Source organism: Manis javanica, chromosome X (genome assembly GCF_040802235.1).
Source record: "Manis javanica isolate MJ-LG chromosome X, MJ_LKY, whole genome shotgun sequence".
In the NCBI taxonomy this organism is placed as follows: domain Eukaryota; kingdom Metazoa; phylum Chordata; class Mammalia; order Pholidota; family Manidae; genus Manis; species Manis javanica.
The window spans coordinates 117,557,312-117,584,716 of NC_133174.1; the positions used below are offsets into that span (position 1 = coordinate 117,557,312).

Consider the following 27,405-nt stretch of genomic DNA (forward strand, 5'->3'; position numbering starts at 1 on the left):
TGACCGGGAATTATGACAATAGCAAAATGAAGAAAAGCACTTACCTTTTTCAGGGAATTTGTCCAATAAGATAAGTAAGATGGCCCTCATCAATGCTTTAATAGTTAATAGCACCTATCTCCAAATACTTTTAAGGAATATTTTAAGACAAATTTGGTAAGTAAACTTTAAAATACTTTATTAAAATATGAAAGACCATTGATTCAAAAAAGCTTTTTCAAGAAAGGCTCTGGTAAAAGAATATACAAACATAATTCATATATTTGGGATTTTTTCAGAATGAACAAATTAGAGTAATTAGGTACACCCTGTTAAAATTTAAAACCAAGCTACAAGTAATTAAAAATTATCCAAACAGATGGCATTTTATTTTGAAAGTCAGCTCTCCAAATTCCACAAGTTAAAGTGGTGACTTTATTTTTATAAATAGTAAATGGCCCCAATGCATTATTGTGGCTATACTCCACCTTCATACTCCCATAGCATCCATGTTAAATGCTCAGAAATCAGATCTTGCCAGCACAGAGTAGCTCTGTCTGTAGGTAGTTCACTAGTTATTAAGTAAGCTCACCCCAACTCCTCATGTACAACCCAGAATTCCAATTTATTAGTCTACAGTGAAACTTAGCCCTTTCCTAGGGACCATGGACCAGTCTATTTGTGTTGCCTCCTTCTCCTCTAAAGACAGATCTGCCTACACATTGGGAACCTCAGTTAACATCTGCTTATGACTTTTATTGTTATTTTTGTCTTCTCATTGTTCATTTCTTTTATGGTCCTTTATTGCTCTTGTTTTCTTGTCCAACTAGACAGTGAGCTGCCTGAGCACAGGAACCCAGTGTTTTTACTTCTCAATCCCAGTGCTCATTGTTTGTTAAATGAATTAATTTTATGAGCCCGGAAGCAATTTGGCACATAATCAAATCACAAGAGTCATAAAAAGATAAATGTGAAAAGATACAAATACCTGTCACTGTGTCCAGTCTTGGCTCTCACTTTGGTTGCAATCACTTGCAATTGTTAAAAGTTAACTGGAAAGCCATAAACTTTCCAGTGGTCTTTGTGGGGCTACCTAACTGGGAGGCTGCTTGTCAATCAGCTACTCATGCCCAGGGCTGAGAGCTCCTGCTGCTGCTGTCCTTCAAAAGGAGGTTTCACATGGAGTAGAAACAACTGGAGTAGAGGTAGGAAAGTCCACTTCATTGGATTTATCATATGATTTCAAATCCTATATCATCAAATATAATATACCTGTACAGCATGTTTTCAATTATGGGATTTTTAAAACTCCAGATTGGTCTATGGATTTTACTATCCAACATCAGAACACTAGGCAAGAAGGTTTCTCTCAGAATTAAACAGAAATTCTTCACTATTTATCTAGTACTTCTTTTAGCACACATTGTACAGCTTCATAAAGCCCCAAAGAGCCTACAATAGCATAGCTAGTAGAGAGAATAATACCTAATGTAGAACTGCACGTGACAAAGATTAGGGGCACAAACCAGCTTCCTGCCACATAACCAAGGAAGACAGTCTCAAATCAGTAGCCATCAGTATTTCACTGAAAATGGAGCTTTTGAGAAAAATGGAGGATCATTTTTATATTTGGCAAGAATTGACACTGATCTTTTATAAAGTATTATTATGTTTTAAATGGTTTCCCATTCGTAAATATAGTAACTGAAAATAATCTGAAAATTATTATTCTTTCCCAATCCTCATGTCAAAGCTCTTCATATCCAATGAAGTCTATTTCAGCTTTCACATTATGCAAGATGCTTACATTACAGGACTATGATGGTTTTAGAAATACATCTGTAGCGCACTGAACTGTATTATCTACAATATATAAAACCTAGCATATATTTAAATTATTGAAAATAAAGTAGTAGGTGTTTTATTTTTCTTCAGGGTACTTTCAGGAAGACATCAGGATCTTCTCCCTAAAGAGAAATAATAACAAAAGTCATAAAAAGATAAACTTACAGTCATTAAAGTTACAGGTTAACTCCAATTTATAATCATTAAGTTTCCAACTGCATAAAGCTCACATAGATATAACCCAGTGAAACAGCTCAAGGAACTAGTATTTAAAACTGAGCTGTGAAAAATAGAACACTGAGCAGAAAGGAACAATTAGCCAATTTGTAAATTGGAGTTCTATGTACATTTCTATTATAAAGGCTAACTATTCATTAATTTAATTCACCACTTGAGTGTAATTGTCATTTTATGCCCGAGCCTGACCTGGGTCACTGTCAAAAAGAGATATAATGACTCTTTTTTATTATAAATATTTATTGTTTCAATCAAGGCATATACTTTTACTCCAAACAAATGATTAACCCCTTTCAATAGTTGAGTAAACAATCATGTAACCGAGAGCTGCAGACATTCACTAATACTTGCTCATTGGCTTGACACATACACTAAAATAGCTTTGGTTAGGAGACATAACAATTTGTGCCCGTGGAATAATGAAGTCTGTGAATTTAATTTCCTTTGCTATAATAAAATTTCATTAGTTCAAGCATCACAAATTCAGAAATCAAGATCTCGTGGGCCAGGCTCACATTAGCCTTCCCATCCCTGAAGGGAAAACACAGTTTGCTAAGCAAAGGTAAAGGACAGCCCAGGTGTTCTGTGAATTGTCTCACCTTGCAAATTACTTGTGTCTGAATTAGTGAAGTGAAATGGTAAAGGGGGCTGGAAAGCACAAGACAGGGCAAGAGAGGTTGAAATGGTGTGGGCTTAAAGAATTTCTAAAATATTTTTGCAGTTTTATTAAAACTTGATAGTATAGCATGTTGAAATAGTGTTGTCTGGCAGCTGTGTCTGGGGAGGTCTGTCCCTGCACACTAGATGAAACCTCAACCTGAGAAAGAATTCTTGACCAGACCATATGAATGTAGGTAATGAAGGAGTTCATTAAAGCAAGAGCAGCAGCGAATGGCAGCAGCCATGCAGGCAACAGAGAGCAAGGAAGAACAGAGGGAGGAAAGGAAAGCTCATTGAACTCCTGCTCAGCATAGCACAGATCCCTTGCCAACTCCTGAAGCCAGGGTCACCTGGTGTCCAGTGCCTGCTTGATCTGCACAGCATGGGAACCCCTACCACCACAGGGTTTGGGGTAGCTGCAGAGCGCTGAATGGAGTGAGTTTATGTTCTGAGAACTTCCCAAAGCAAAGAAAGGAGATTTTCAGTCAGGCTACTAAAGAGCACGATCATACAGCTGCAGGTGACAGGAACTTGCAAGGCCCATATCAGAGATCTCAGTAGCCCCTCCCTACTTGTCTGAAGTAGGGCAGAGAGACTGAAGACTTGTGCTTAATTTTAGAAAATTGAATGAAATAGTGAAATAGCAAAGACACTTACCACTACAAGAGCGCATAGACAAAATGCAGTAAGTTGACCAGTGAGAAGTCTTTATTGAAGGCAAAGTACACACTCGAAGAAAGGGGAGTACAGGAAACCTCAGAGAGGAGGCACACTTAAAGACTTAGGATTCTGTCTTTTAAGGATTTCAAGAATGGGGCAAAGGTTGGGGTGGGGGGTTGTTGGGCATAGGCTTGACATGGGGGGTCTCATGATATCTATCTCTGGTGAGGAACATTATGTCACCATCCATAGTCTGTCCTGTGGATATCTGTAAGATAAACTTAACACAAGGAATTTCTTGGTCCTGTTCTTCTCCAAGACAGTGGTTACCCTCAAGCAGTGGGGACATATCATTTAGGACTGCGTCCCCTGCCTTAAGATAGGGTAGGTTATTGGCTGATTACCATAAAATATGTTAGGAATCTTACCTCCCAACTCCCTAGTTTTTAAAATGGAATCTTAGTGTTAAGATGGGGTCCCTCCTGTTCTTACTACACTATTTATATCTCAGCATTTTTCATCATAGGCAGGAAAATTAATTATGATACTTGCCCCATGTCCCTGCCCTATTTCAACAGCATGAGAATAACCCCTTCTCACTTGATTTGTTGGCTACATCTACTTTCCCATTTCATTGTTCCTTACAGAACTTCCTATAACTATATGTTTAAGAATAGGTTGACTCATAACCCTAAGCTTCCAAACCTTGTCAAAAATTAACAGTAAATCATACCTGTAGTGGTACCTTGTGTACTTCTAACTGAGGACTTCTCAACTGGATACTGCAGAGGTATTACAATACCTTGATCTGGCTTCTGAAATGCTGAAATGAGATTTTTTATTTTCCGGAAAAATCTTTTATGTACTCCAGGTGCTGTCTGGAAAATAAAAAGCCAAGCAAATTATTCACCTACCTCCTAATGGTACAGAAAGGCCCACAGAATATTCGAGGGTGCTTAAAGAAGTAACATTTCTGTAACTTGTTCAAATATTTGAAAACATAAGGAAGAGGGAAAAACAACATTTCCAGAAGAGCTTACTTTGGTTGGCTGAATTTCCCTGCGAGAGGAGCTAATGAGCTGTCATTTCATTTCTCCCAAGGGTGGTATTAGTTTGTACAAGCTCTCGCTTATCATCCTGCCCTTCCTCCTTGCTACCCACCATACATGCTGAACCTCTAAGGGTATATAGGTCATTACCCACAATGAATGCCCCCATAGAGAGGATGCAGTGAAACACAGAAAAAACATAGATCCGACAGGTCATTAATAAAAAGCCTGAAGAACAACAACAAAAACAAAACCCAACAACAACCCATTCTCCTTGTCATCATTCCATGATATAAAATGCTACACAGGAAATTAAAAATTGACCTTTACCATGCACACAACACATGGCTAGTCAATCCTCACACCCTTGCCTCACATATGTTCCACCTCATCCTTCACATTAAATTTTTTCCTCAAGAAACTTCCCTATCCTCCCCCAAATTGCTCTGTCCATCAAAACTTCACTGTGACAAGGTTTTCTATGACACGAAAATGAGAGACTAGATAAGGTCACCTTTATTTGCTTGTTTTTGAAGAAATGATTACTTGCAGGTGACTATTAAAATGTATTCCTTTCCTGACATCAGTTCTTTTGCAAAGACATGGTTTGAAACCAACAATTTCCTGCAAAGGCTTATGAGCCAAGCTTCAGGCATCAGCTCAAAACTGTCATTTTACATGAAATAAAATAGGATTGCCATAAGCAACTGAACCAAGGTTCTTTAGAAAGCTGTTTTTCAGCTATTCCATTTGGAAGAGTTTGGAGGTGGGAGCTGTTTGTTTGTTTAGCATTTAATGAGTAAACATGAAGACTGCTTCCAGCTAGACTAAAAGCTGAAGATAGCACACTGTAGTAACTCTCAATCATTTCCTACATTAGGGTAAGTAATTTTTCACTGAAAGCACTGAAAAAGTTCTTTTGAGCTTTAGATTAGTGTCCACTCACAGCTTGGAGCCTCAGTAGAGGTGGAACACTCCCCCACTCAGCTCCACCCCTATGGTCAAAACACCTTCCCCGAACTCTATTGAGACCTCACCCAAAATAACATGGCCTCTCTTACAGGTGTCCCAATAGTTCTTTGGCTCCAAGATATAATCTCATACTGTAAAAGCAGGTCAAAGGCACAAAATACCCCCTCATAACTTCCTTACAGCACCTCTTTATTTTCAAAGCACCTTCCCACCTCATGCCCCGACTATTTCCTCACAGATAGGCAGTGATTGACTGGTTGGGTTATTCCCATTTGACAGAGAAGAAAATGGAAACACACAGGGATAATTCAGCTTGTCTAACATCACACAGATAACAAGAAGCAATGAATTGGCTCTAGATTCCAGGACCCAGTCTCTTGCCTTTCAGGCCACTATTCACAGTTGAATTCCCCAACAGAGAAGACTAGACTAAACAGGCTCTACTGAGGTCAGAGTCACCAACCAGAAGAGAAACTATACACTCCTCCAGTGTGGAAAGATTTCAAACCACACATCTTTTTAGCTGTTCTTGTGGCTTGTAAAACCATTTATCAAGAGAAGCATCTTTTTATGGGGACTTACATGCAGTTAACACTTGATTATCCACACTAACAGAGAGGAATAATGGCATTGAATGTATAAAAGCAATTTGAATTTGGGATGCAATGTTTCATTGGCAAATAACTAGCCTAATTTATGGTGCTTTGCTTAGGTTAATAAGTAAAATTATTTAGCATCCACTGATCTACTGATGATCAAATATCCAGAAGAACCCAGAGGCATTGAAATCAGCAGGGGGAAGTTAATATACTTCTACAATGTACTGATGACATTGCACCTATTAATAAATGAGAGTTGACTGTTTGTAGGCAACTTAGTGTGAGTCACATGAAGTAAGTTAATACCTAAGTGTCTGTCAAAACTAGAAATTCACATATTTGTCTTTCATAATTCAGTGGATCCAGGGTTCAATTTCATTCCATTCTTTGAAACAAATCTCAGACTTGCTTAGATTTCTAGCACAATCTTTGCACAGAGGATGGAGTGCTACTGCCATGATTTTTCCTCCAGTGTGGCAAACTAAAGCATTATTCCAAAAAGCTGTATAAATATCTGTCATTTACCCAATTTTGAAAATACATTTACCACAAGAATTGTACCACTGACAACTCCCATCTTTCGCTGAACTCAGCTATTGTTCAAATTTGCACATTTCCCATACTGTCATCTCTTAGTTATCCATGGAAACATGTTTTGGATCACAGCTGGTCTTCAATATGCTCTAGAGAAATTTCTTCCAGTCAGGTGATATATGCTCTGAGAATACACGCTAGTTTAATATTCCCTTAGCAAGAACCAGACTAAGGAAAATTTAGTAGACAGAAAAAAATGCAATAGGCATTTCAAAAATAAACCTAAAGCGTTTTTGAAAACTGTTTTCCCTTTGGAAAAAACATGCCAATCTTCTGCTCTCCTCGTGCAGATAATCACAGTGTTATTATATAAACAAGGTCACACCAAACAACAGCATGGGAGGGCATTCATGTTCAATAAGCTCTCTCTTCCTTAACATGATCACAAGCATGTAACAATCTGCCGATGATGTTATACTTGAAACTGAAGAAAACAAGCTTAAAGACAAGGTTAGCTAAACCCTAATAATTGAAGAACCCTTCCATAAAGGATATTTTTCACCAGCTGGAGGCTACTTCTCTGGGAGAAAGGCTATATATACAAATACATATGTATATATCATACAGAATTATTCTTCATTTAAATAAAATTTAATTTCTTATTCAATCATCTCTGCAGTGATACAGATATTTTTTAAATGAACAGGTATAAATAGTTTTGATTAGAAATGGTACTGCTTTTCCTCTAATTAGTATCACATATTAATTATCCTGATATAAATCAAGAACATGTATGAAAACTTGCATTAATTCATCTCAGTAGTTCAAAACATTTGCAATCTGCAATGTGTGCTTTCTAGTTTCCTGATGAATTTGTAAAGGTTGGAGCTATTTAATTTTTTTTTAAGTTCAGACTTTTAAGTTCCTTAAATGCATAAATTGAGTTATTAATAGAGGTTGATATTAGCATTTATATTTTCAAACAGCTCATAATGAAGGCTTTCGTGATATAGACAGTTTTAAAGGAACAGAAATCAGAGAAAGCATTTGAGGTCAAAGTTTCAGTTGCAGAGACTTCTACATTGGTAAGATGTGACATAAATACCCTGGTATGTGGAAATAGACTCACTCCACAGGCATTTCTTGCAATGGCACAGACTTTCAAATGTTTTCAAAGCCATCAGAACCCATTTTTCTAAGAAAATCTTACTCAGAGCCCCAGTTGACAATCAGAATAAATGGTAACTACTCAGATTAAAGACGAATTGGGGATCTGAAAGTAGTCCTACTTGTGTCCTCCTCTCCCTCTGTATCCCCCAGGCAACCCCAAGGTACCCAGATAAAAGGACCTTGGGATTTTGCAGAGCATAGCTGAAGAATCACTAGTGCTCCCTGTATCTCTATTCCACCTATCCATGTCCTTTCCACATGGCTCAGCTGGGAGTCTTCCACACACAGAAGAGCCCTGGTTACCCTATACCTGAAAAATTCTCCCTTCTTTGAACTCCTATACTAGATAACATAGCACTTGACTCTATGCAAACATATTGTTCAACAATTCGGGCAAGTGCAAACATTGAGGGCTTACTGCGTTACCAGAGCCTGTGGCCAAGAGCTTTCTTTATATGCACTATCTCATTTAATCTTCAAAATGAACCCCATGAGTAAGGGACTATTTTTAGGCTCCTTTTACTGATGAAGAAACTAGTTCAAAGAAAAGTTAAGTAACCTGCCAAAGGTCATAGAACTCTCAGGGAGGAGGGGAGACCAGACCTGGAACCCAGGTCCACCTGACAGCAAACTCCAGGCTCTCACACTGCTGCCCAGTTCATGTTGTATCTCCCCAGGGGTATTAGAGACTCTAAAAACAGGAGTTGTGTTGTTTAATCCCCCATGGAGCGAACACTCATGTTAGTACCATTTGGGAAATAATTGCTGATTTAATTATTTTATATATTTTTATATGCTTTCTACAGTTTCTCGTAGGCACTCAAAGTGTGACACAATCCTTCAACTGTTTTGTCTTTCTCCCAAAGTGAGACCCTGCCATGCAATGGTTGCTGAACAGAACTGGGACCAAAATTCTCTAAACACTTCTTAATGAACCATGAATAATTTTCAATTGCAGCTTTAGTAATTTGAATCTGATGAATATTTGGGGAACGTAGGATTTGACAGCTCTTTTATGAAACCAGCCTAAATTTCAAACACCTCCCTGATACCCCCAGAAGCAAAAATAAATAAAAGAGCTATACCTCAGCACTCCAAGAACCTGTTTCTGTCTGGGACACTCGGTATGTATAAATGTAACCTTGATACCTGTGAAAGAATAAATTTCCATTACTGAAAAATTCCAAAAGAACCATGGACACTCTACATTTGAGCTGGTGTATTACATATAAATGTTACATATAGAGGGATGCACGTATGTGGTGCTCATGCATTCACAGGAAGAAAAGCCTGAGGAATCTAACTTGCTTGCATATGATACCTGGCTAATCATAGTTTCCAGTAAGCCTTCTTTATCTTTTCTTTTTTTTTTAATGTGGGAGCTCATACTCCTAAGCCTTTGTCTGGTTGAGAGACTGTTTAGACAGAAAGAAACTAGAGACTTGTTGTAATTGGCAAAAATAATGAATTATTAAATAGATTTAACAAAGTGTAGTCATATTATTTTTAAGTATATACAGAGCCTGAAGGTGAAAACATTTCACTGGGATAAGGCACTATCGGGTCTACTTAAATTAATAGTAATAATCATATTCATTATAAATATAACAAACATACTACATATTTCTATACCATTGCTATGTTACTTTAAAGTAGATTGTATTATAATACAGTGGTAATAGTAATTTGAATTAAAAAGTAGTCTTCCCAAAGAACTTGAAAGCCGCCTGGCTTTTTGGATGTTGTAAACTTTCTCCCCCATTACCCAGTGTGTATGCCCAGTATATCTATATAGTTGATTTCTATGACGTGCCAAGAATTTTGCATGGTCTATTAGTTTGCATGGGTTGCCCTAGCAAAATTCCATACACTGGGTGCCTTAAACAAAAGAAATGTATTTTCTCACCATTCTGGAGGCTGCAAGTCCAACAACAAGGCACCAGAAACATAGGTTTCATTCAGAGGCCTCTTCTCTTGGCTTATAAGCAGCCACCTTCTCGCTGTGTGTGCACATGACCTTTTCTTTATGTGTGCGCAGAGAGAGACACCTCTCTCTTCTTCATATAAGGCCACCAGTCCTTCTGGATTATGGCCCTGCCCTTACAGCCTTATTTAACCTTAATTACATCCTAAAGCTCCATCTCCAAACAGGCACGCTGGGGGTTAGGGCTTCAACACAGGATCTTGACAGGACCACAGTTCAGTCCATAGTACACGCCTTATCTCTTCTGGACCCCACATCAATCCTATGGGCTTCATATTGTGAAATTCATTTTCTAGATGAGGAAAGTGAGACTTTTGAGAAGTTAAGTAACCAAAGCCACGCTAGAGGTCAAGTAGTGAAGATGGTATTTGAATCAGGCCTATTGGGCTCTTGATCCCCAAACTATAATGGATATAGATTACTTATTATATTTTAGGATATATGGTAATGTTACTTAATTTGCCTAACAAACTTTTACTTCATAGACAAGTAAGGTTAAACTTTATTTTGAATCATTTCAAATAATGAATTTGAACCCGGATCAACAGAGCTTTATTTAACGTGTTTTCTGATTTGTTATTCTTAGGCACAAGTTTGGGTCAATATAGATCTTTGCTTAGAATACATGCTAAACTCTGATAAAAATAAATGTGTTTAAACTTAAAAGAACAGATGGTTCTGAAGCATTCTAAACAGAGGGTCATCTTTGAGTAACTGACCTCATTTACCATTAACCCCCTTTAGAACTAAAAGTCTTTAAATATGTAGATTAAATTACTATATCTTTACTCAGTATCTATCAGTACCGATTACCTAAAGGACCAAAAAAAAAAAAAAATACTTCTAAAACACTGAGGTTTATTCAATTTTTGAAACCAAAAAAAAAGGTCGATTTAATTGCTGGTGTGATTACAGGAAATGTTTCATTTTTGTTGCAAACGTTTGCCATAATATTTAGATCATATATAAACTCGCTTGATATATGCAGATATAATATGCTAAATAAATATAAAATATTACATTGTTAGTCTTTTGTTATTTTAAGCCATCAAAATCTACCTCAAAGGCCACTGATTTCAGTAAGTACTCCACAGGGAACAAGGCAAGAGCTTTGATTCCCATTTTTCACCATGTGTACTTAAAATGTAAAGCTTTAAGTGATATTCTTAAAGTCACACAGAAAAATGGAAACAGAAGAATGAAAATAGCATAGGTCTTCAGTTCCATTTTCCCTATGGGAAGCAATTAACAGCAATAATTCAGTATCACTAAAGGTGATGTGTGGAAATACGTTATTTAAAATCTCAGCAACGATTCAAGCAAAATTGTAAACAACCGGTTTTCCATGTTCTAAAACAGTGGGTCTCTAAAAAATACAAAGACTCTATCTCCCTACTATCATTTAGTCAAAATAAATGTCTGTTTTGAAAATTGTCTCCTAACGACTCTGATCTTATCTCACTTTCAGTTAAGCAGCAGGAACCTTAGTACCACTTCAAAAGTCCTTACCTCCTTCAGGCTCTGAACAACCTGGTGTCAGTGGCACACAAAACTTCTCATGATTAACCCAACTAATATTAACAATGTGCCACTCCCTCACTCCTCAAATTTCTGAATGAGCAAAATCATTTCACCCCACAAATAAGCCAGCACTTCATCTCTTCCACTTTCAAATCACTTAAATAACTGATCAAGGATCCCCTGTAGTCAACTCTTGTTCTCATGTGTCATGGATGGAAGAGATCGAAAACAGTGCGATTCAAATTCCCTTCCCACAATAGTAACATCAGCATCATTTTAGAGCTTGTTAGAAATGCAGACTCTCAGGCCCCACCCCAGAACTGCTGAATCAGAATCTGTGTTTTAACAAGTTCTCCAGGTGATTTGCAAGAACATTAAATCTACAGAAGGACTGCTTAAAATGTAGAGAATGCTTCTGTGCCCCCTCCCCCAGAGTCAGTCTATGCTTTAAGAATGCAATTTTATTTAAATAAAAGCAGAAACTTTTTCAGTTGTTTCAATCTTCCTAGAGCAGTGTTTCTGAATCATTTTACTCCCCCTTCCCCAGCAAGATTTCATAGTGTTGTTTTCTGTAGCTTGTATTATGAAATAATAATTTTATAATATAAAATTAAACTAAAACGTTGACTGTGGTTTTTCAAACTACACATACTCTCTCCCTGTCCACTGAAAAATCACTGTTCTAGGAAATAAATTGGCGAGACAGAACAAGAGCTACAAAACTGTGCATATTTTTGACCTCACGACCTTGGGTATCATCATACATTCCAAGGAATCAAGAGGAAAAGGCAATTTAACAAAGATTTTCATAGGAGTTCTAGTTTAATAGTGAAAAAAAATGGAATTAACCTAAGTACCCCTATTTAAGAAATGTTACTCAAAATAAGGAAATAATAATTGAAAGAAAGTTTCAAAACTATACCAAAATGCATAGGCATTAGAGTCCTGTATTTTTCAAAAACTGTCAATATAAAATGATGGTAAGTGAAAAAAGTGGACACATGGTGATGTCACTATGATTATGAGTGTTCAAAACTATGTATGTATATAAATTAGAAGCAAATTAAACTCAAATAAATACATCATGCATATTAATGTTCCCTATAAAGTTATGCAAATAATGACTTTTTTTAAAGAAAACAAAGCAAAATTACTATTTGGTGCTTTTCAAATTTAGACTAAGCAAATCACAAATCAGAAAAAATAATTCATTTTTTAGAACTATTTTTTCTTTTAGGATTATCGTTCCTCTGACTCTTTCCATTAATACAACCAAGAATGTAATATAATTTTAACTTCTTTCCTCCAACAAACCTTTCATCAGACTTATTGATAAGCCTGGAATTTAAAAGTTATCATGAAAAATAAATCTCAAAAATGAATAATTGGTACAAAACAGTAGAGGTTTTATGTTGCCATTAATTTTAACTAATATTTTGCATTTTAATGACTATAAATATGCATTGATTCAGTCTCTGCTAATATAAAATCTGTCTTTATTTTTTCAAAAGTGGTCCCAACCTTTAAAAAAGTGTTCTGATTAGAAATGAACAAGAAAACAACCTGACTTATTTCTTATTTTCCCAATGGGTCAGTGTTGGGGACAGATCTTGGTTTAGAACTACAAAACCACATCAATTCCTTCTTTATACCACTTCAAGGACTACACAGAAGAAAAAGTTAAGCTCCATCTGATTTCATGACACTGCAAATAAAGCAAGGTAGTGTCCATGCTGTCTATGTCTATATAAACTAGTATTTTGTGCAAAATTCCAGGCACAATTATAACGTGACTGGCTTTTTAACAAATATTTCAGAATTTTTATACCAAGAATGGCACCCTATACAAAGTGATCACTATTGAGACTACACTCAGATTCGAGATGTTCCCAAATTTCCTATGGCCCAATCTTCATTCTTTCAGACTGAACTTGAATTTTCAGAACCATCAAAAGTCATTCAGCTTCAAGTTTGATGGTAAAACTATGTAATACCAATTTTGATGAGTCACTACAATAAATATAATCCCCTCCATTGCCACATAACATTTTATTTATGTACTCTTATGATGGTCTAACTTCATGTTGCAATTACTTACAGATCTTTTATTTATATTAACAAATACCTACTACATGCTAACTTGATAGATATTAACTCATGTAATAATCCCCATAACGTGCCTATAGGGTAAGGACTATTATTATCACCATCTCCCTTTTCACAGATAAGGAACCTGAAACAGAGAGTTAAGTAACTCGCCCAAGGTAAAACTGCTTGTTAATGGTCAGATCTGGAATGCACAGCCCCAGGGTCTGACTGGAAGATCTGGGCTCACAACCATTTTCTACGCTGCCCCTCTCTTATATCAGAGGGAAGGAATTAACAGATTGGTCTTAAGGTGATTCCAAAAGCACCATCCTCAAAAAGGGAGAAAATCAGCTCAGTTTTAGGGTTGGAGTTGTCCACTGAGGGGAGGCGTGAGGGAAGGACTGAAACTGGAAGAGGCCAATAGAGGAGAGCCCAAAAGAGGTCAACCCAGATTTCCCCTTCACTTAAGCAAATGACAACAGACTAATCTTGGTACTTCAGTTTTACATTGTCAACCATAGTCAGCACATGATTTACTGACCTCTCATTGTCCATTTAGTGGTTTATGTGCTGCAACTTTAATCCTAGAGGCTGGCCTTCAGTCTTCTTCTGCCATGAATAGATTGAACTTAGAAAATCCAAAATAATTCTGGTGGCCCAAACTATCAAGAAGATAAATATGGCACCAACACACGCATCCAAATGTATTCCAAAAGTAATTGTAAATGATGTTATATTTTCCTATTCTTTTGAGTTGTTTGCCACACTGTTCCCCTCTATTACAACTGATAAGCTGGAATTTCATTTCATCATTGCTCCTTCCCACATTTCTCCAGTTCAACTTTATTCCCAGTCATTCTTTAAATCTTAAAGGACAAAAAGGTTATTATCCTTTTATCTAAAGACATATGTGTCAAAGGACTTCATTATGTGTCCTTGAGGCTTAAGAATATAATAGCATTTCTTCTTCCAAATCTTCCATCAGATAAATAGCAAACAAAGTCAGATATGCACAGAAGGATGCTAATTATGGAAACAAACTATTTCTTCAAACGAATTATTTTAAATATTTTAAATTGGTTTTTCTCTCATCCCCATCAAACTATCCCAGTGGACACTTAGGACTTTCCCAATCAATGGCTGTCTACATTGAGGGTGAGAAGGGAAGAAATGTGAGAGCTCATATGTACCTCATGACAAGAAACTTAATATGCCTAGAAAAAAAATGTAATAAAAACTATTTGCATTAATAAAAGCATTTAGTATACTGGATAAATACAAGAAAAATACATAAGTCAGTAGCTTTCCTAAGCAACAGAAAATGTGGTGGAAAAAGATTCCATTTACAATAGAAATAAATCGACACACAAGTCATATACATGATAACTAGAAATAAACTTAAAAAATGTGCAAAACCTATATGAAAAAGTTACAGAACTCTGTTGATGGATATAAATGAAAAAATTAATAAATGGAGAGAAATATCTGGTTTTTGGATGGGAAGACTAAATTGTTTAAAGATGACAATACTTCCTTAACTTATTAATAAGTTTAATGTGATCCCAATGGGATTTCTTTAATTTAACAAAATTATTCTAGGTTTCATCATGAAGAACCAACAGGAAAAAATCACAAAGAATTATTTTAATGCATCAAAACATTATCATACTATAATGCCAGTAGTACAAGAACAAATAGATCAATTGATCCAAATAAATAGTTGTGAAACAATAACTATTATATGTAAGAATTTAATATATGGCTAATAAATCAATGGGAAATAGAAATTCTATTTATAAATTTTACTAGGGCAATTATTAGCTATTTTGCAACCAAATCAAGTTAGATCCTTTCTACATCAAAATAAAATTCCAAATGGAATCAAAGAATTAAATGTAAACTAACTAAACCATAAATTTAAACCTAAAACTGAAGTGAAATTTTATGATATCCCTGTTGGGAAAAGAACTTTCTAAGCTAAGAAGCAAAGGAAGAAATCAAATACAAAGAAACTGAGTTACGGATTTGCCTACTAAAAATGTTAATTTTTGTGTGTCAAAGAAAAATAATGGCAAACGCCAAACTGAGAAATGATACTTGCAACAGATCAAGGATTAATATATAATATTTATTATATATTAGTATATAATCTTAACCCATAATGTGCTAAGAAAAATAATAAGATCCAAATGATTAAATGGCAATACAGTACAGAGCCAATTCAGGAATGAGGAACTACAACAGCTTATCAACCATAAGACACTCAACTGCTAGCCAAAGAAATATGAAATTGTGAGAAACCAAATTCCAAGAAGAATTTTTGTTAAGAAAGTTCTAGCGTTGTTGAGGTGAAATGGATACTCTTGTGCATTACTGGAGCATATATATAAAATGGAATAACCATTTAGGAAAAAAATATTTGGTGATCACATATGCATCAGTATTCCTAAACTGACCTAGAAAATTGTACATCTTGAAATTCATTGTAAGGAAGTAATCATAAAAACAAGGAAATATTTTTGGATTGAAATATGAACCGTGATGGAATTTATTAGTGCAAAAAATTGGAATGATTCAAATGTCTAAAAATAGATGACTGATTAAGGAAAATATAGTATATTCACTGGTTGAACTACCACACAGCTATTAAAAATAATGTTTTAAATTTTTTGTAAGAATATTATTTATGAATGGGGTTTTTTATGTTAACTGGAATATGCAACAAAATCAATATTCTAAGAGCACGTGTGTTCACAAAGTAATTTTATTAAAATATAGAAGAAAATCCACTTAATTTTCACAAGTAATTGCCTTTAGGTTATAAAACTATAGATAATTTTCCAAATTTTCTACAATATGAATAGGAACTATTTTGAATAGACTTGTTATACAAAATCTAGATTTGTTTATTGAAAATTAATTGAAAGGAAAACTTCTTACTTTAAACAAAGGTGAGCAATTCTATAAGTGGAAAACTTCTTTACTGCTTTATGAGATTCCATTTTCCAAAACTGAACAGAGGAAAAGGCCATATCTAAAGGCCATGACTGGGGGTTCAGAACTGGGGAAAGGAGCAAGCATAGTTTGAAAGTATACTTTAGAGTTTGAAAGGCATATCTAATGTGTTATTTCTACAATAAAAATACAGAAAGTAAAGCTCGACCAAATCTTCTTGGATAATGGAAATGAACAAAAACTAGAATGAGAAACCATTCTGAGTAAACCCTCCAATCAATGCATGTTTGCTGGCTACACCTTGTTGTTCATGTGTATATAATATCACTTACAATGTTATTTCTGCTGCATATCATAAGCATATGCATTTTGGTTTAAAGTATGTGGCTTATTTGAAAATAAATTTGCTTTTGTTGCTACAGTGCAGTACTAAAAAGGGGGAATGAAATGTTTTTGTTTATGAAAATTGACTCCTGGATCAAAAAGGTTGAGAAACTCTCATTAAGAGGTAATGTATCCTGTGTCTTCCCTCTGCAACAGAGTCTGGCAACTACCCTCTAAGACTTGGTGGTCCCAATGTGCCATCAAAAGACATGCTACGATGATTCCCAATTTGCCTACTATTTTCTGCCACTTCATAAGGAGGTTTTCAAGGAAAACTAAGAGTCATAAAAACTGCATTTATGCAAGATACACTTTGGGTGAAAACTTAAATTTTTGAGAATCTCCCTACATGGATTCCGTATATGGTCTGGCCAGATGGACAAAAAGCTAAAGTTGTCCTTGCTTGCATAGTTTACCAATGGCAATCTTATGCAGAAGGTAGGGCCCACATTACTATTCTTATTTTACAAATATGGAAACCGAGACCCAGAAAAGTTGGGTGACTTCCTTGAGTCCACACCCTGGCCTTCTGATTTCAAGTCCAAAGTTCTCTGCAGTAAAGAGCAGAATTTGCCTGGACAGTTTACTTGTTAATTCAAAACTATTAATTGAGTGCCTACTGTGTGCTTCGTAATGTACCTCAAAATTCCTATTATGTGACAGGCTGTGCTCCTGGTACAAGAGACCATGTCCCTGCCTCCACTGAGATTACATTTTTGCTGGAGAAGGCAGCAGTAAATAAGTAAACGAGCAAATGTCAAATAGTTTAAGCTCCTTGAAGAAAAATAAAGTGAGAGTGACATAGAAAAGTCACTGACTTATTTCAGGTAGGGTAATCAAGAAAATTCTCCTTGAGGAAAAAGGTAGACAATAAATGCAAAGATCCTAAGCGGGGAGCATGGTTGGCAAGCTTGAGAAACACAAGAGGCCAAAGCGGCTGAAGCCTTATCTGTGTCTTGCCACACACTGTCCCCTCTCACTCCTCTGCCTGGGCTTCTTTCGAACCTTATTTTTTTACCTCTACCTTAAGGGGGCCATTACCTCCTTTATCAGCTCCCATAGAGAAGCCCTTTGCACTTGCCCACTCACTCCTTCCCCTTCTTTTTATAAGAAAAGAGCCTAAGAATACTAGTTGGTTTTCACTGATCTTCCCAGTTTCCACTTGGAAAAAATAATAATATAAGCAAATCATAAAGGGCTGAGCCCAAGAGATTCCATAGCTTCTACATATCTCCCGTGGAGCCTTTATAATAAGTGTATTTAACTGGCTTAAGAGTTGCCACAAACATGGCTTGACCACTAAAAAAAAAATTCAGTCAACAATGAAAGTGCTCTAACACCTGCCTCACTATAATATTTCCCCACAGAACCAAAAAGTACTTTAAAATCTTGCAGTGTATCGTTATGTACCGAAATTACTACCAAGCATTTTCCCTTATTTTCTTTCTGTCTAGAACCTACTGGGCAGAGCTAGTGTTTTCATGGGTGTTTATATCCTGCTGACAAAACAAGATTGAGCTAGGTCCTTCCTTAGAAATGCCCCATGGTACTGAAAGGAATCTTTTGAAAAAGGATACAGTAATACATTTACTGAACATTTCTTATGTGTCAGATCCTGTGCTGAATTTGCCTGCATTATGGCATTTGATCCTCACAGTCCTATGTGGTAGGTAGCAATATTACACTCATTTTATGGACAAGCAAACTGAGGGACTGAGAGGTTAACTTGCCAGCATCAGACTAGCATAGGATTAGGTCTCAGATCTGCCTGAGTCTAGAGGCCTGGTGCAAAGATGAGGGTGAATGTGATTCAAACTGAGGCATTAGACTAAGACATGTGTAGGTAAAGGGCAAAGCTGAATCATAGCAAGGGGGTTTTCCCTTCATGCCCTTTATGACTTTGCCAGTCCTAGCTTTTATCAGGAAGAATCCTATTTCTAAAAACCCCTGCCCCCACACACAACTCTAAAGGAAGCTAAATAAGCAGATCCAGAGAGGCAGTTTTACTTACAGACGTCCCCTGCAGTATCCTGACTTAACTAAGCATTGAGCTATTCAAGTAATGGCTTCAGTTTTTCAGTCATCTTCTCCCTGAGTTTGATGACCTTCCTCTGTGATGACACTTCCAAATCCATTTAAAGAGACCTGGAGAGAGGCCTTTCCTATTCTCAGGAGTTAGTGGCCCCAAATCCAGCCAGTCCATCATCCCAGAGCTCCACCCTGCTGGCCTCTATTAGAGGTCCAAACAGAAGTCACGAGCCTGGGTCTTTCTCTGAGCAAAGGTAAAGTCTAGGCTGCGTTTCCCCACCCAAAAGGGCATTCTCTACAGCTGCCTGCAAAGACCCTGGTGAGGCCCCTCTGGAGAGCGGGACCCAGGGAGTGAAGGGCCTAGGTCTAAGCACGGTCCACCATGGCCTGGGGCTGGCCCTGAGGAAGCCTTGGGGGCTGTGGATGGGCAGAGGAGGAGGCCCCACCAGCTCCTGCTGCCCACGCGTTGCCTGGTTCCCACCAGTCGTGCCCACCCACTGTGCCCTCCATGGGCCCTGGGCCCCTCCGCGGTCGCCACCTACTCACAGCACACACAGGCAGTACGTGCCCGGGATGCTCTCGCTGTCCCTCAGCAAATAGCTGCCGTCCAGCCCCGTGGCGAGCAAGAGCTTCTCCCCTGTCTCCCGGCTGATTTTGCCATGATACACAGCCACTGCGTCCATGGCCTTGGGGATTCTTGAGCGGGCGGAGGCCTGGGACTGTAGGAGATGCAGCCGCTGCTGCAGCCCGGGGCACGAGTCAACCACCTGACTCCCAGTTCAGCCAGCTGTGCAGAAAAGAGAGAGGAGCGCCCGAACAACAGGATGTTGTCTACCTGCCTTAAAACCTCCTTCTCACACTTCAGTTAAAACCAGCTCAGCAATTTAGCAGCTTGGTTATATTGCCATGGGGTTCAATACCTGTCCCTGCCCTCCCCACTCCACTCCCCCCAACTCCACAACACAGGGTTCACACAGAGAGGGGAGGGCAGTCGGAAGAAGGTCCCAGCAAGATTTGGGCTGCACTACCAACGCAGACACTTGCATACAGACAGGAATGCTTGGTAATGCTTCTGTTCTTGCAGTTTTTCCCAGGGCCACAAGGGATGACTTAGCTTAATTTATCCCCAAAGGGGTTCATGATAGACGCCAGCTGTACGTGGCCTTCATGTGGAGCAGAAACATACTGACGGCATGAAAGGATCACAAGCTCTGAGACCCAAATGCAGACACTGTCAGCACTATCGGTGGGCAGCCATGACTGATCAGAGCCAGCAGGCCCCTGCCAAATCTGGAGTGGTAGGTGAATAATAAATTTGGGGCAAATGCCTCCTCTCCCTCTTCCTCCTAGTCATCTTCAGCATTCTTGATCTTGAGCAAATACTGACTTTTCCTACTTTCTTGCCTAAGATTTCAGAATGCTGAGAGAATGAATCATTTAATTGGTACTTTGTCTTTATGTGAACTTGTAGTTGATGTATAGTTCCCACCTTTCCGCATCTGGGGCATAAAACTCATTTTCAATTGCATTGCAAGTGTTAATAATTCTGTTGCAACTTTTATTCTCTGTTAATAGCAAATATGGTTTTTCTTCAGTTGATGCTAAACTTATCATTAATTTTTTAAAATCTTCCAACCTTCATTTCCTCCTCTGAAATAAAGCATTGCTTCTATCTCAAAATGTACTGTTAAATAATTTCCCAAACACTTACTCCTTTTTAGTAGAGTAAGACATTTTTTTAATGTTTGAAGCTGAATGCTTCTACATTTGCCCTTTTGATTATGTAAAATAGTTTTAAAATTAGAATTTAAATAGCTCAAGTTAGGTTGTCTGTTGTTTCTCTTTCACAACTTCAGCACCTAGTTCCTTGAGAACAAGGCAAGGCTGGGAGCTCATTAGGGAGAAAATTTTTAAATCCCCACATGGCCTACCAGTGGATAAGATCACAGAGCTGCCTTGCACCAAAGCCAGATATTTGCTCTCCACCTGCTAGTGTTGAACACAGTTCTCTGTGTTCACAGAACAATGCTAAGATTTCAGTTGCAGCTAGTGGTAACTCTCTTGACTGAAGCATGACTAACCATAGACTCTATTCACCTTAGAGGATAAGCATAAATATGAGCCTCCTCAGTCATTTGCAACACCAAGAATAAAAAATAAAATGGCATTCAAGATGATATTTGGGGATGGCTCTGGGGAACTGAGCCATGATTGTCTCATCATCTTGCTACCTCACTTGTTTATGGAGGCTCATGCTTTGGGCCAAGGAAGAAATTGATCGGGTAAGTGAAAGCATACACACCAATGTTCAGGACTTGAGAAGTTAACCACCCTGAAATCTTTATTATGAGCAGGCAAATGACTAGCCCCAGAGAAATCAATTACTGTGGAGGAATTTCAAAGGAGAGGATGAGGAAGGAGATCCATCCTCTCATTGAGTATATGGACAACCTGCCCAACTGTGAAGTGAACTGTGAGAACTTTCAGTGCCATGTAGGTAAAAACAAAACCCAAGCTTTTTTTTTCTCTCTGAACAACCCTGAACAAATCATCCACAAACTGAGGAACATAGCATCCTGGATCTGACAGCAAGAGTGTACCAGGCATTCTGCTTTTCATTCTCTATTTTGTTCTGCGCTGCTAAAATAGCATACCTGTCAAAGCAGCCAGGTACAAGGGGGTTCAGCACAACTAAAATCGCATAAAAAAAGAACAGATAAATTATAAGGTAATAGTACAACTCTCACATCCAGTACCTCATTGTCATCTCACAAGCAAGCTGACAGCTGAGCCAGCCCACCACTGCAGTGTTGATGAAAACTACTGACATCTTCACTCTAACGCTACACCAGCACTAAACCTGACTTTAGCAAATGCAAAACTTCGCACTGAGCTTGAGTATAGAGAAAGGGTTTGAAATGACTCTCTTCCTTTGTTCTCACCATACCCACAAGAGAGGAAAGGGGGAAAAAATGAAAGAGGGGAGCAACTGAGATAGTGGAGGCACCCACAGAGAAAGAGTCAGAAAGGGCCACAAATACAGGTATATTCCACTTAGAAGCAGAATTATCTGATTAATTGTGTATTTGCTGTTTTGCCAACTAGAATGGAGGGTCTACAATGGCAGAATTCTTTGTGCTTGTTCAACACTGTATCCTCAGTGTCTGGCACATATTAGATGCTAAATATATTTGTTGAGCGACTGAATAAATGAATGAAATTAGTGCTCTCAGGGAGACGAGAGAAAAAATACAAACACACAAATTTGCTTCGATGTGCGCCTGGCCTATATTTGCAACTGCAAGATGAATTGGAAGGGGGACTGGTCCAGCAATTATGTGAGTGGAAACTTATAGAAGGTTTATGGGAAAAGAATCTTTGAAAAGGAGTTTTAATGTGTGATCAAGATGGATAAGACTGCAATAAATTTAATTAAGTAAATGAGTAGTAATATAAAAAATAACAGTGGTACAACATTAGAATTTAGTTTTTCTGTTAAAAGGAAAAAATTTTCATAGGTTATTGGTGTGCTTTTAATAAGTAATTACGAACAGAATTTTTCTTTACCTTCAATGAAATCTGCCTAGAAAAACAAAGATTCTGTGTTTTATTTATCGGGTCTTTGATTACTTAGGAGAAAAAAAACCTGAGTCTTTCCAATATTAAAAGAACTAAGGCTTTTTACAACTATTTAGCTTTCTGTATTACCCGTGAAATCTTTGTCACTTTGGTTAAATGGGTAACTAAATATTGTTCCATAATGATTGAGGATTCTATTTAATTAAATGTCCAAGCCTTTTGATTTTTTTTTTTGACAAACTTCCCAAAGTCAAATTCTAAAATGAAATCTTTTGACCACAAACCAACTTGGAAATTGAAAAAGGCCCATGGAACATTTCAAAGGATTTGTTCTCCCCATAAAAGAGAGATATTAAACTAATTAGGCTTATTTGCTATGTTAAAATTACATGAGAAGCATTGTCAAATAAATGATGCTAAACCTTTTTTTATTATACTTGTGTATATATATATATATACAGTTAAAATAAGTATTCTAGAAATTTTATGAAACTCCTAGAAATCTGATCCGTCCTGACATATCATCACTTGTAATTCTAGTGATTATCTTGAAGTATTGTGTGTCACAGAAATCAAATTTTGTTGTCAAGTGCATTGTAATGAACTCTAATTAGATCTTCAACGCTGCCATTTTTAAGTCTTTTATCATTGACACACTTCTACTTTTACTCAGATGCTTTCACAAAAGTGTTCCTCAAAAATGTGTTTCATCTTCAGAGAGATTCATGGAAAGGACTTTTTAACAAATACAGGTTTCTTATTACCTTAAGATCATAAAGATTTCCAGAACTAATGGAAAAACTGGATTCAAGCAGAGCAAGAATCAATAATATGGGACTGAATGAACTGAAGAGAATGATTTTAATTTTTATGACCTTTTGTTTAAAACACTGCTGATTTTTTAAAACATTTTGCTGTTTCAGATTGAAGAAAATTTTTTTTTTTGCTAACTGACTTTGAAAAATTATACCTTTGTAAGCAGAACTGAGGCATTTATCTGTTTCCCCTACCTGAGTCCTCCAGAATTCAGCAACTTTCAGTTATATTTTCATGGCAATATGTTTATTTGCATAAGTTCAATAAGAATCTGGTCTCCCTGTAACAGGACACAATTGGAACCATTGGTTATATTACCAAGGCTTTGACTGAAATGTTGTATTTGAGATACACATGCACAGACTCAGATATGACCAGATAGCTTTAAGGAACAAAGGTTGACTTTACGGAAGCAATAAAATTCCTTGAGAATAAAACAGCATGGTACCTTATTTATAGGGTTCCCAGCAGACTTCCAAGTGGGAAGATCACTTTCTGGCAGGTGCAGAAACCTCAGGATATGGTCAGGGACCTCAAGAAGAGAGGAAGTAACCCGAATCTGTAGATATTGCAGGTGAAGTCTGATGGCAAGTATTCGGCTTGGCTGCTTAGCCTCGAGGGTCTATTAAAAGTTCAATCTGGAGACTCCTTATGAAAAGTTCCAGCAAAGCAGATTTAAAAGAGCCTCTATGATCAATCGCTACTCTTGCTGCATTTGTGTAAATAATTAGGGCAGGTCTGGGGTTTTTCTTTTTTTTTTTGGAACTATATTTATTTTGCCAACAAATTAGTCTTAACTTGGCTATTTTTGAAAATTGAGGATGATTTTAGAAAAAATGTATGTTTCAGTAACACACCTTTGTAGATTCTAAGTTCTGATACATTTTCACTGTAAACTGGACTAGATTCTGAATTCTTCTAGTTTCCTAGAAGCCAGTGTCTGTCTATAGCTCTCCAAAACAACATTTCCACTTTTTCTCCCACCCTTCTGACTTGGAATCATTGAGAACTAAAACTGCCCTTTCTCCTGAAGCCCTGAAAACTGAATATAAAATTGATGTAAACTTCAGAGAAATCGCCACAATAACTCATGTTTAGACAGTCTTCATGGCTGTTAGGATATGGGCCACTCAGAAACTTGGCCTGAGCACCTGAGGACATCATCAGAGACATTTAAACTACTAAAGATGCTTTGACCCTAACATCTAGAAACATCCTGAAATGAGTTTAACTGAACTTCCATATTGTCAGGACTAAGAGACTGCCTCAGTGAGATGAAACATACCAGCTCAATTTTTAATGTGTTAAATTTCCAGAGAAGTTTCAGAGGAGGGAATGTGGGAGCCAAGGGCAGGCGCCCCCAAAATGTGCTGCTTTGGCATATTGATTATTTTGAATGGATTATTATCTTAAGAAACAGACAGTGCAAAAACACGCTGACCCTCATTTGTCTCCAGAAAGCAAGAAATATATCTCCCAGGTGATAGGCACCCACCATGTACCAGGAGATAAAGGACATCCTTATCACCAGGGAGAAGGAATTCAGAGCCAAGAAAGCTGTATAAACAAACCTTGTTACCTTTAATTAATGTACTACCCCAGCCCAAATTCTGCTTAGAATCTCCTATTAACTAAAGCTCCCAAATGTAAGTTTTCTTTGTCCTGTCAATTCCTCACAGGTTTGTCGTTTCTTTGTCTAAAAAGTATAAAAACGGCCTGCTTTGGTCATTTCCTTGGGGCCCAATTTTATTCTTGGGCCTTCGTGTGCACATAATTAAACTTTTTCTGTCCTGTTCATCTGTCTCATATCAATTTAGTTCGTAGACCAGCTAGAAGACCCTTTGAGAGCAGAGGAAAAGTTTTCTTCCCCCAAACCCCTAAGACAACTTCCTGCTTTCATATTCTGTGCCTTAAACCAAAGCCAGACGTACTTGAGAGAGAAACAGGGGAAATGGACTGAGCTGTTTCCTCAGGTCTCACCCAATGGAAGAAAGATTTTTGTTCTTGTTGTTTCTAAGTGACCTAAGGAATAAAAATCATGAGGTGAAAGAAGGAAGCTTCACAGTTTAAAGCAAACTACAACCTTTTAAAATATAGATGCCATTTAAATCAAATATAAAAGCATTTACAAACTGTCAGCCAAGGTTGAAAGTGTCTTCTTATCTAAACTTGTCACCTCCTGAGGTCTCGAAGAGGTGACAGTATTTTGCATGTGGATGCCCTGTCTGAGGTGCTAATTGTCTTCAATTCAGATGCCCTAGGCTTTTCTCAAACCCAGGTAGATTAAAAGGACGATGCCAAAGGTGGCCAGTTTTATAGAGTGGATCTGACATTTCAAAATCTTTTTCTCTAACCTTTCAAAACTAACTTTGTTCTTCAACTAGCTCATCTATAGGTGTGAATTCTCCTGTGACAGTGTTATGATTTGGCACCTGCCATAAGTTTACACATTCTCTCTGCACTTACTAAAATTCACTTCCTTTACAAAAATGAGAAAAGAAAAAAATTAAAATGTCTTAAAAAGAGCACATCATTTTGAGAATATCTGGGTTTATCTAGGAGGCGAATTTCTTAATGCCCTCCTATAAGTGAGAAGCCAGAGACAGGGTTTTGGGGGTGTTTATTTAAGCCTATTTTAAATATGTTTATTCTTTCAACCAACATTTATGAGCATTTACTATATGACAGACATTATAGTAGGGATTTAGGTTAGAGAGAAGAGCTATGATAGAGGAAATGATGGGGTTTTAGAGGCACGGTAGTGGGACATCTAACTCAACTTATATTCTCAATTTGCACAGCCTACTTGAGACAGCAAGTTCTTTATCTTTCCATCTGCTATGTACGACTCCTTTTACTTGCTCTAGTTTCACCTCCTTCATGACTCAGAGGGTGCTCCCTAATTCTAGCTGAAACTGCCTGCTAATGAGGTCTTATTCTTGGAATAATAGCTAAGATTTGTTAACCACCTCCTACATCCCAGGCACACCCGCTAAGCACTTTGCATGTGTTTGCTCATTTATTTCTATCAACAACCCTGTGAAGCAAATAGTAGTATTATCATTTTACCAATGGGGAAACCAAAACTCAGAGAGCCTAAGTAGCCTTCTCAAGGTGACCCAGCTGGCTCAGAATTTGAACTCAGGCCGCTGACTTCAGCAACTGTGCAACTCACCACTACCCTTATCTGCCTTCCAGCATTAATTCTGAGGTCACTGCTCTGGTTTGGCTGGGCTTCAGACTCCTAGGCAGCAACTGTAATTCTGACTTTCAGAATATTCTTCTTACACTTCTCAAGTGCCAACCATTCCCCTGCCCTTTCTTGTAACAACATGTCTGTTTTGTCTGTTTATCTACAGGCCTTGGGAGATCAGCTACACTGTTTTTGCCTGGCCTCACTAGCTAGTAGTGTTTTGGAAGGCTCCTACACAGTCACGGTCTCTTCACCCAGGCTTACAGGTCTGGAATCTAAACCATCAGCTTCTATATCAAAGTAACAGAACACTGAGTAGTGTATTTTTTTTAAGTGATATGGGCATCTGCTATCCTGGGCAGACCTGGGTACACAGGTAAGGTCTTCATGCCCAATTCTCCTTTTTGTCCTTTTTCTAGACCAAATGAAGGCACTCCTCACCAGCTTTTGCTTATCTTTCCCTGTGAAGAGACAATGTATCTGGAACCAGAAGAGAAGAGATTTCTTTTTCCTAGTAGTCTGTGAACTCCTGGAAGCTAGGGGGACGTCCTCTTCCTCCCTGCACACCCAGATCCCAACACAGGACCTGCACCCAGTTAGCTCCTTTGCTTTCCCCTTCCTATTTCCCTTGGTAGAGAGAACACTCTGCAGAGTGTGTGGTTAGTTTATTTTTTACCTCAAGGAGTATATTATTTCTGACAGTGACTTCTTCCCCAGCCGTCATTTACCAACATCTATCCTGTGGGCTGCCTCAGTTGGGTTCGTAGAAACACCTCTTCAGCACCTGCTGGACAAATCCTCATGTAGTCCTCTTTGGAAGCTCAAAAATAAAGTGGAGCTTAATCTAAAAGGCTAAGGTCCACAGGACAGTCATTTTCTCTATACCTTTTTCTGGCCTGAACATTTTTAAAGAAACTTCTGATATTATGAATCATGGATGCCCACTTTGGACGACACACCACAAACCAAAAGTTGGCAAAAGAAGGAATGAAAAGAGCTATAAACTTCCCTAAGCAGCTTTGTAAATACAAACGAAATATTATAAGCCAGCAAACAGAACTGCTAATGGTGGTTTCTAAGGGCATTTTGTAGTTACAGATGCAACACTGGCATTATTTTCCTTTTCCTCCTCAGTAATCAATATTTCAGGGA

General features: G+C 37.7%; 1 protein-coding gene across 1 annotated transcript; it reads right to left on the minus strand.

The window, feature by feature from the left end:
* Positions 1 to 161: 161 nt before the first annotated feature.
* On the minus strand, positions 162 to 19,510 carry SH2D1A (SH2 domain containing 1A). Its single transcript, XM_017645163.3, has 4 exons — positions 19,212 to 19,510; positions 8,791 to 8,854; positions 4,115 to 4,259; positions 162 to 1,946 (listed from the first exon to the last, which is right to left on the minus strand). Exons 1-4 carry the CDS (start codon positions 19,346 to 19,348, stop codon positions 1,933 to 1,935), a joined length of 360 nt encoding a protein of 119 aa, XP_017500652.1. The 5' UTR covers positions 19,349 to 19,510; the 3' UTR covers positions 162 to 1,932.
* Positions 19,511 to 27,405: the final 7,895 nt, after the last annotated feature.

Bases quoted from the DNA above. Each gene is read 5' to 3' on its own strand.
- SH2D1A (XM_017645163.3), bottom strand. From the start codon at position 19,348: ATGGACGCAGTGGCTGTGTATCATGGCAAAATCAGCCGGGAGACAGGG. The intron at 8,855-19,211 runs GTGAGTAGGTGG...ATTCTTTCACAG, and splicing joins ACGTACTGCCTGTGTGTGCT to GTATCAAGGTTACATTTATA. The intron at 4,260-8,790 runs GTATAGCTCTTT...TTTATTTTCCAG, and splicing joins CAGGTTCTTGGAGTGCTGAG to ACAGCACCTGGAGTACATAA.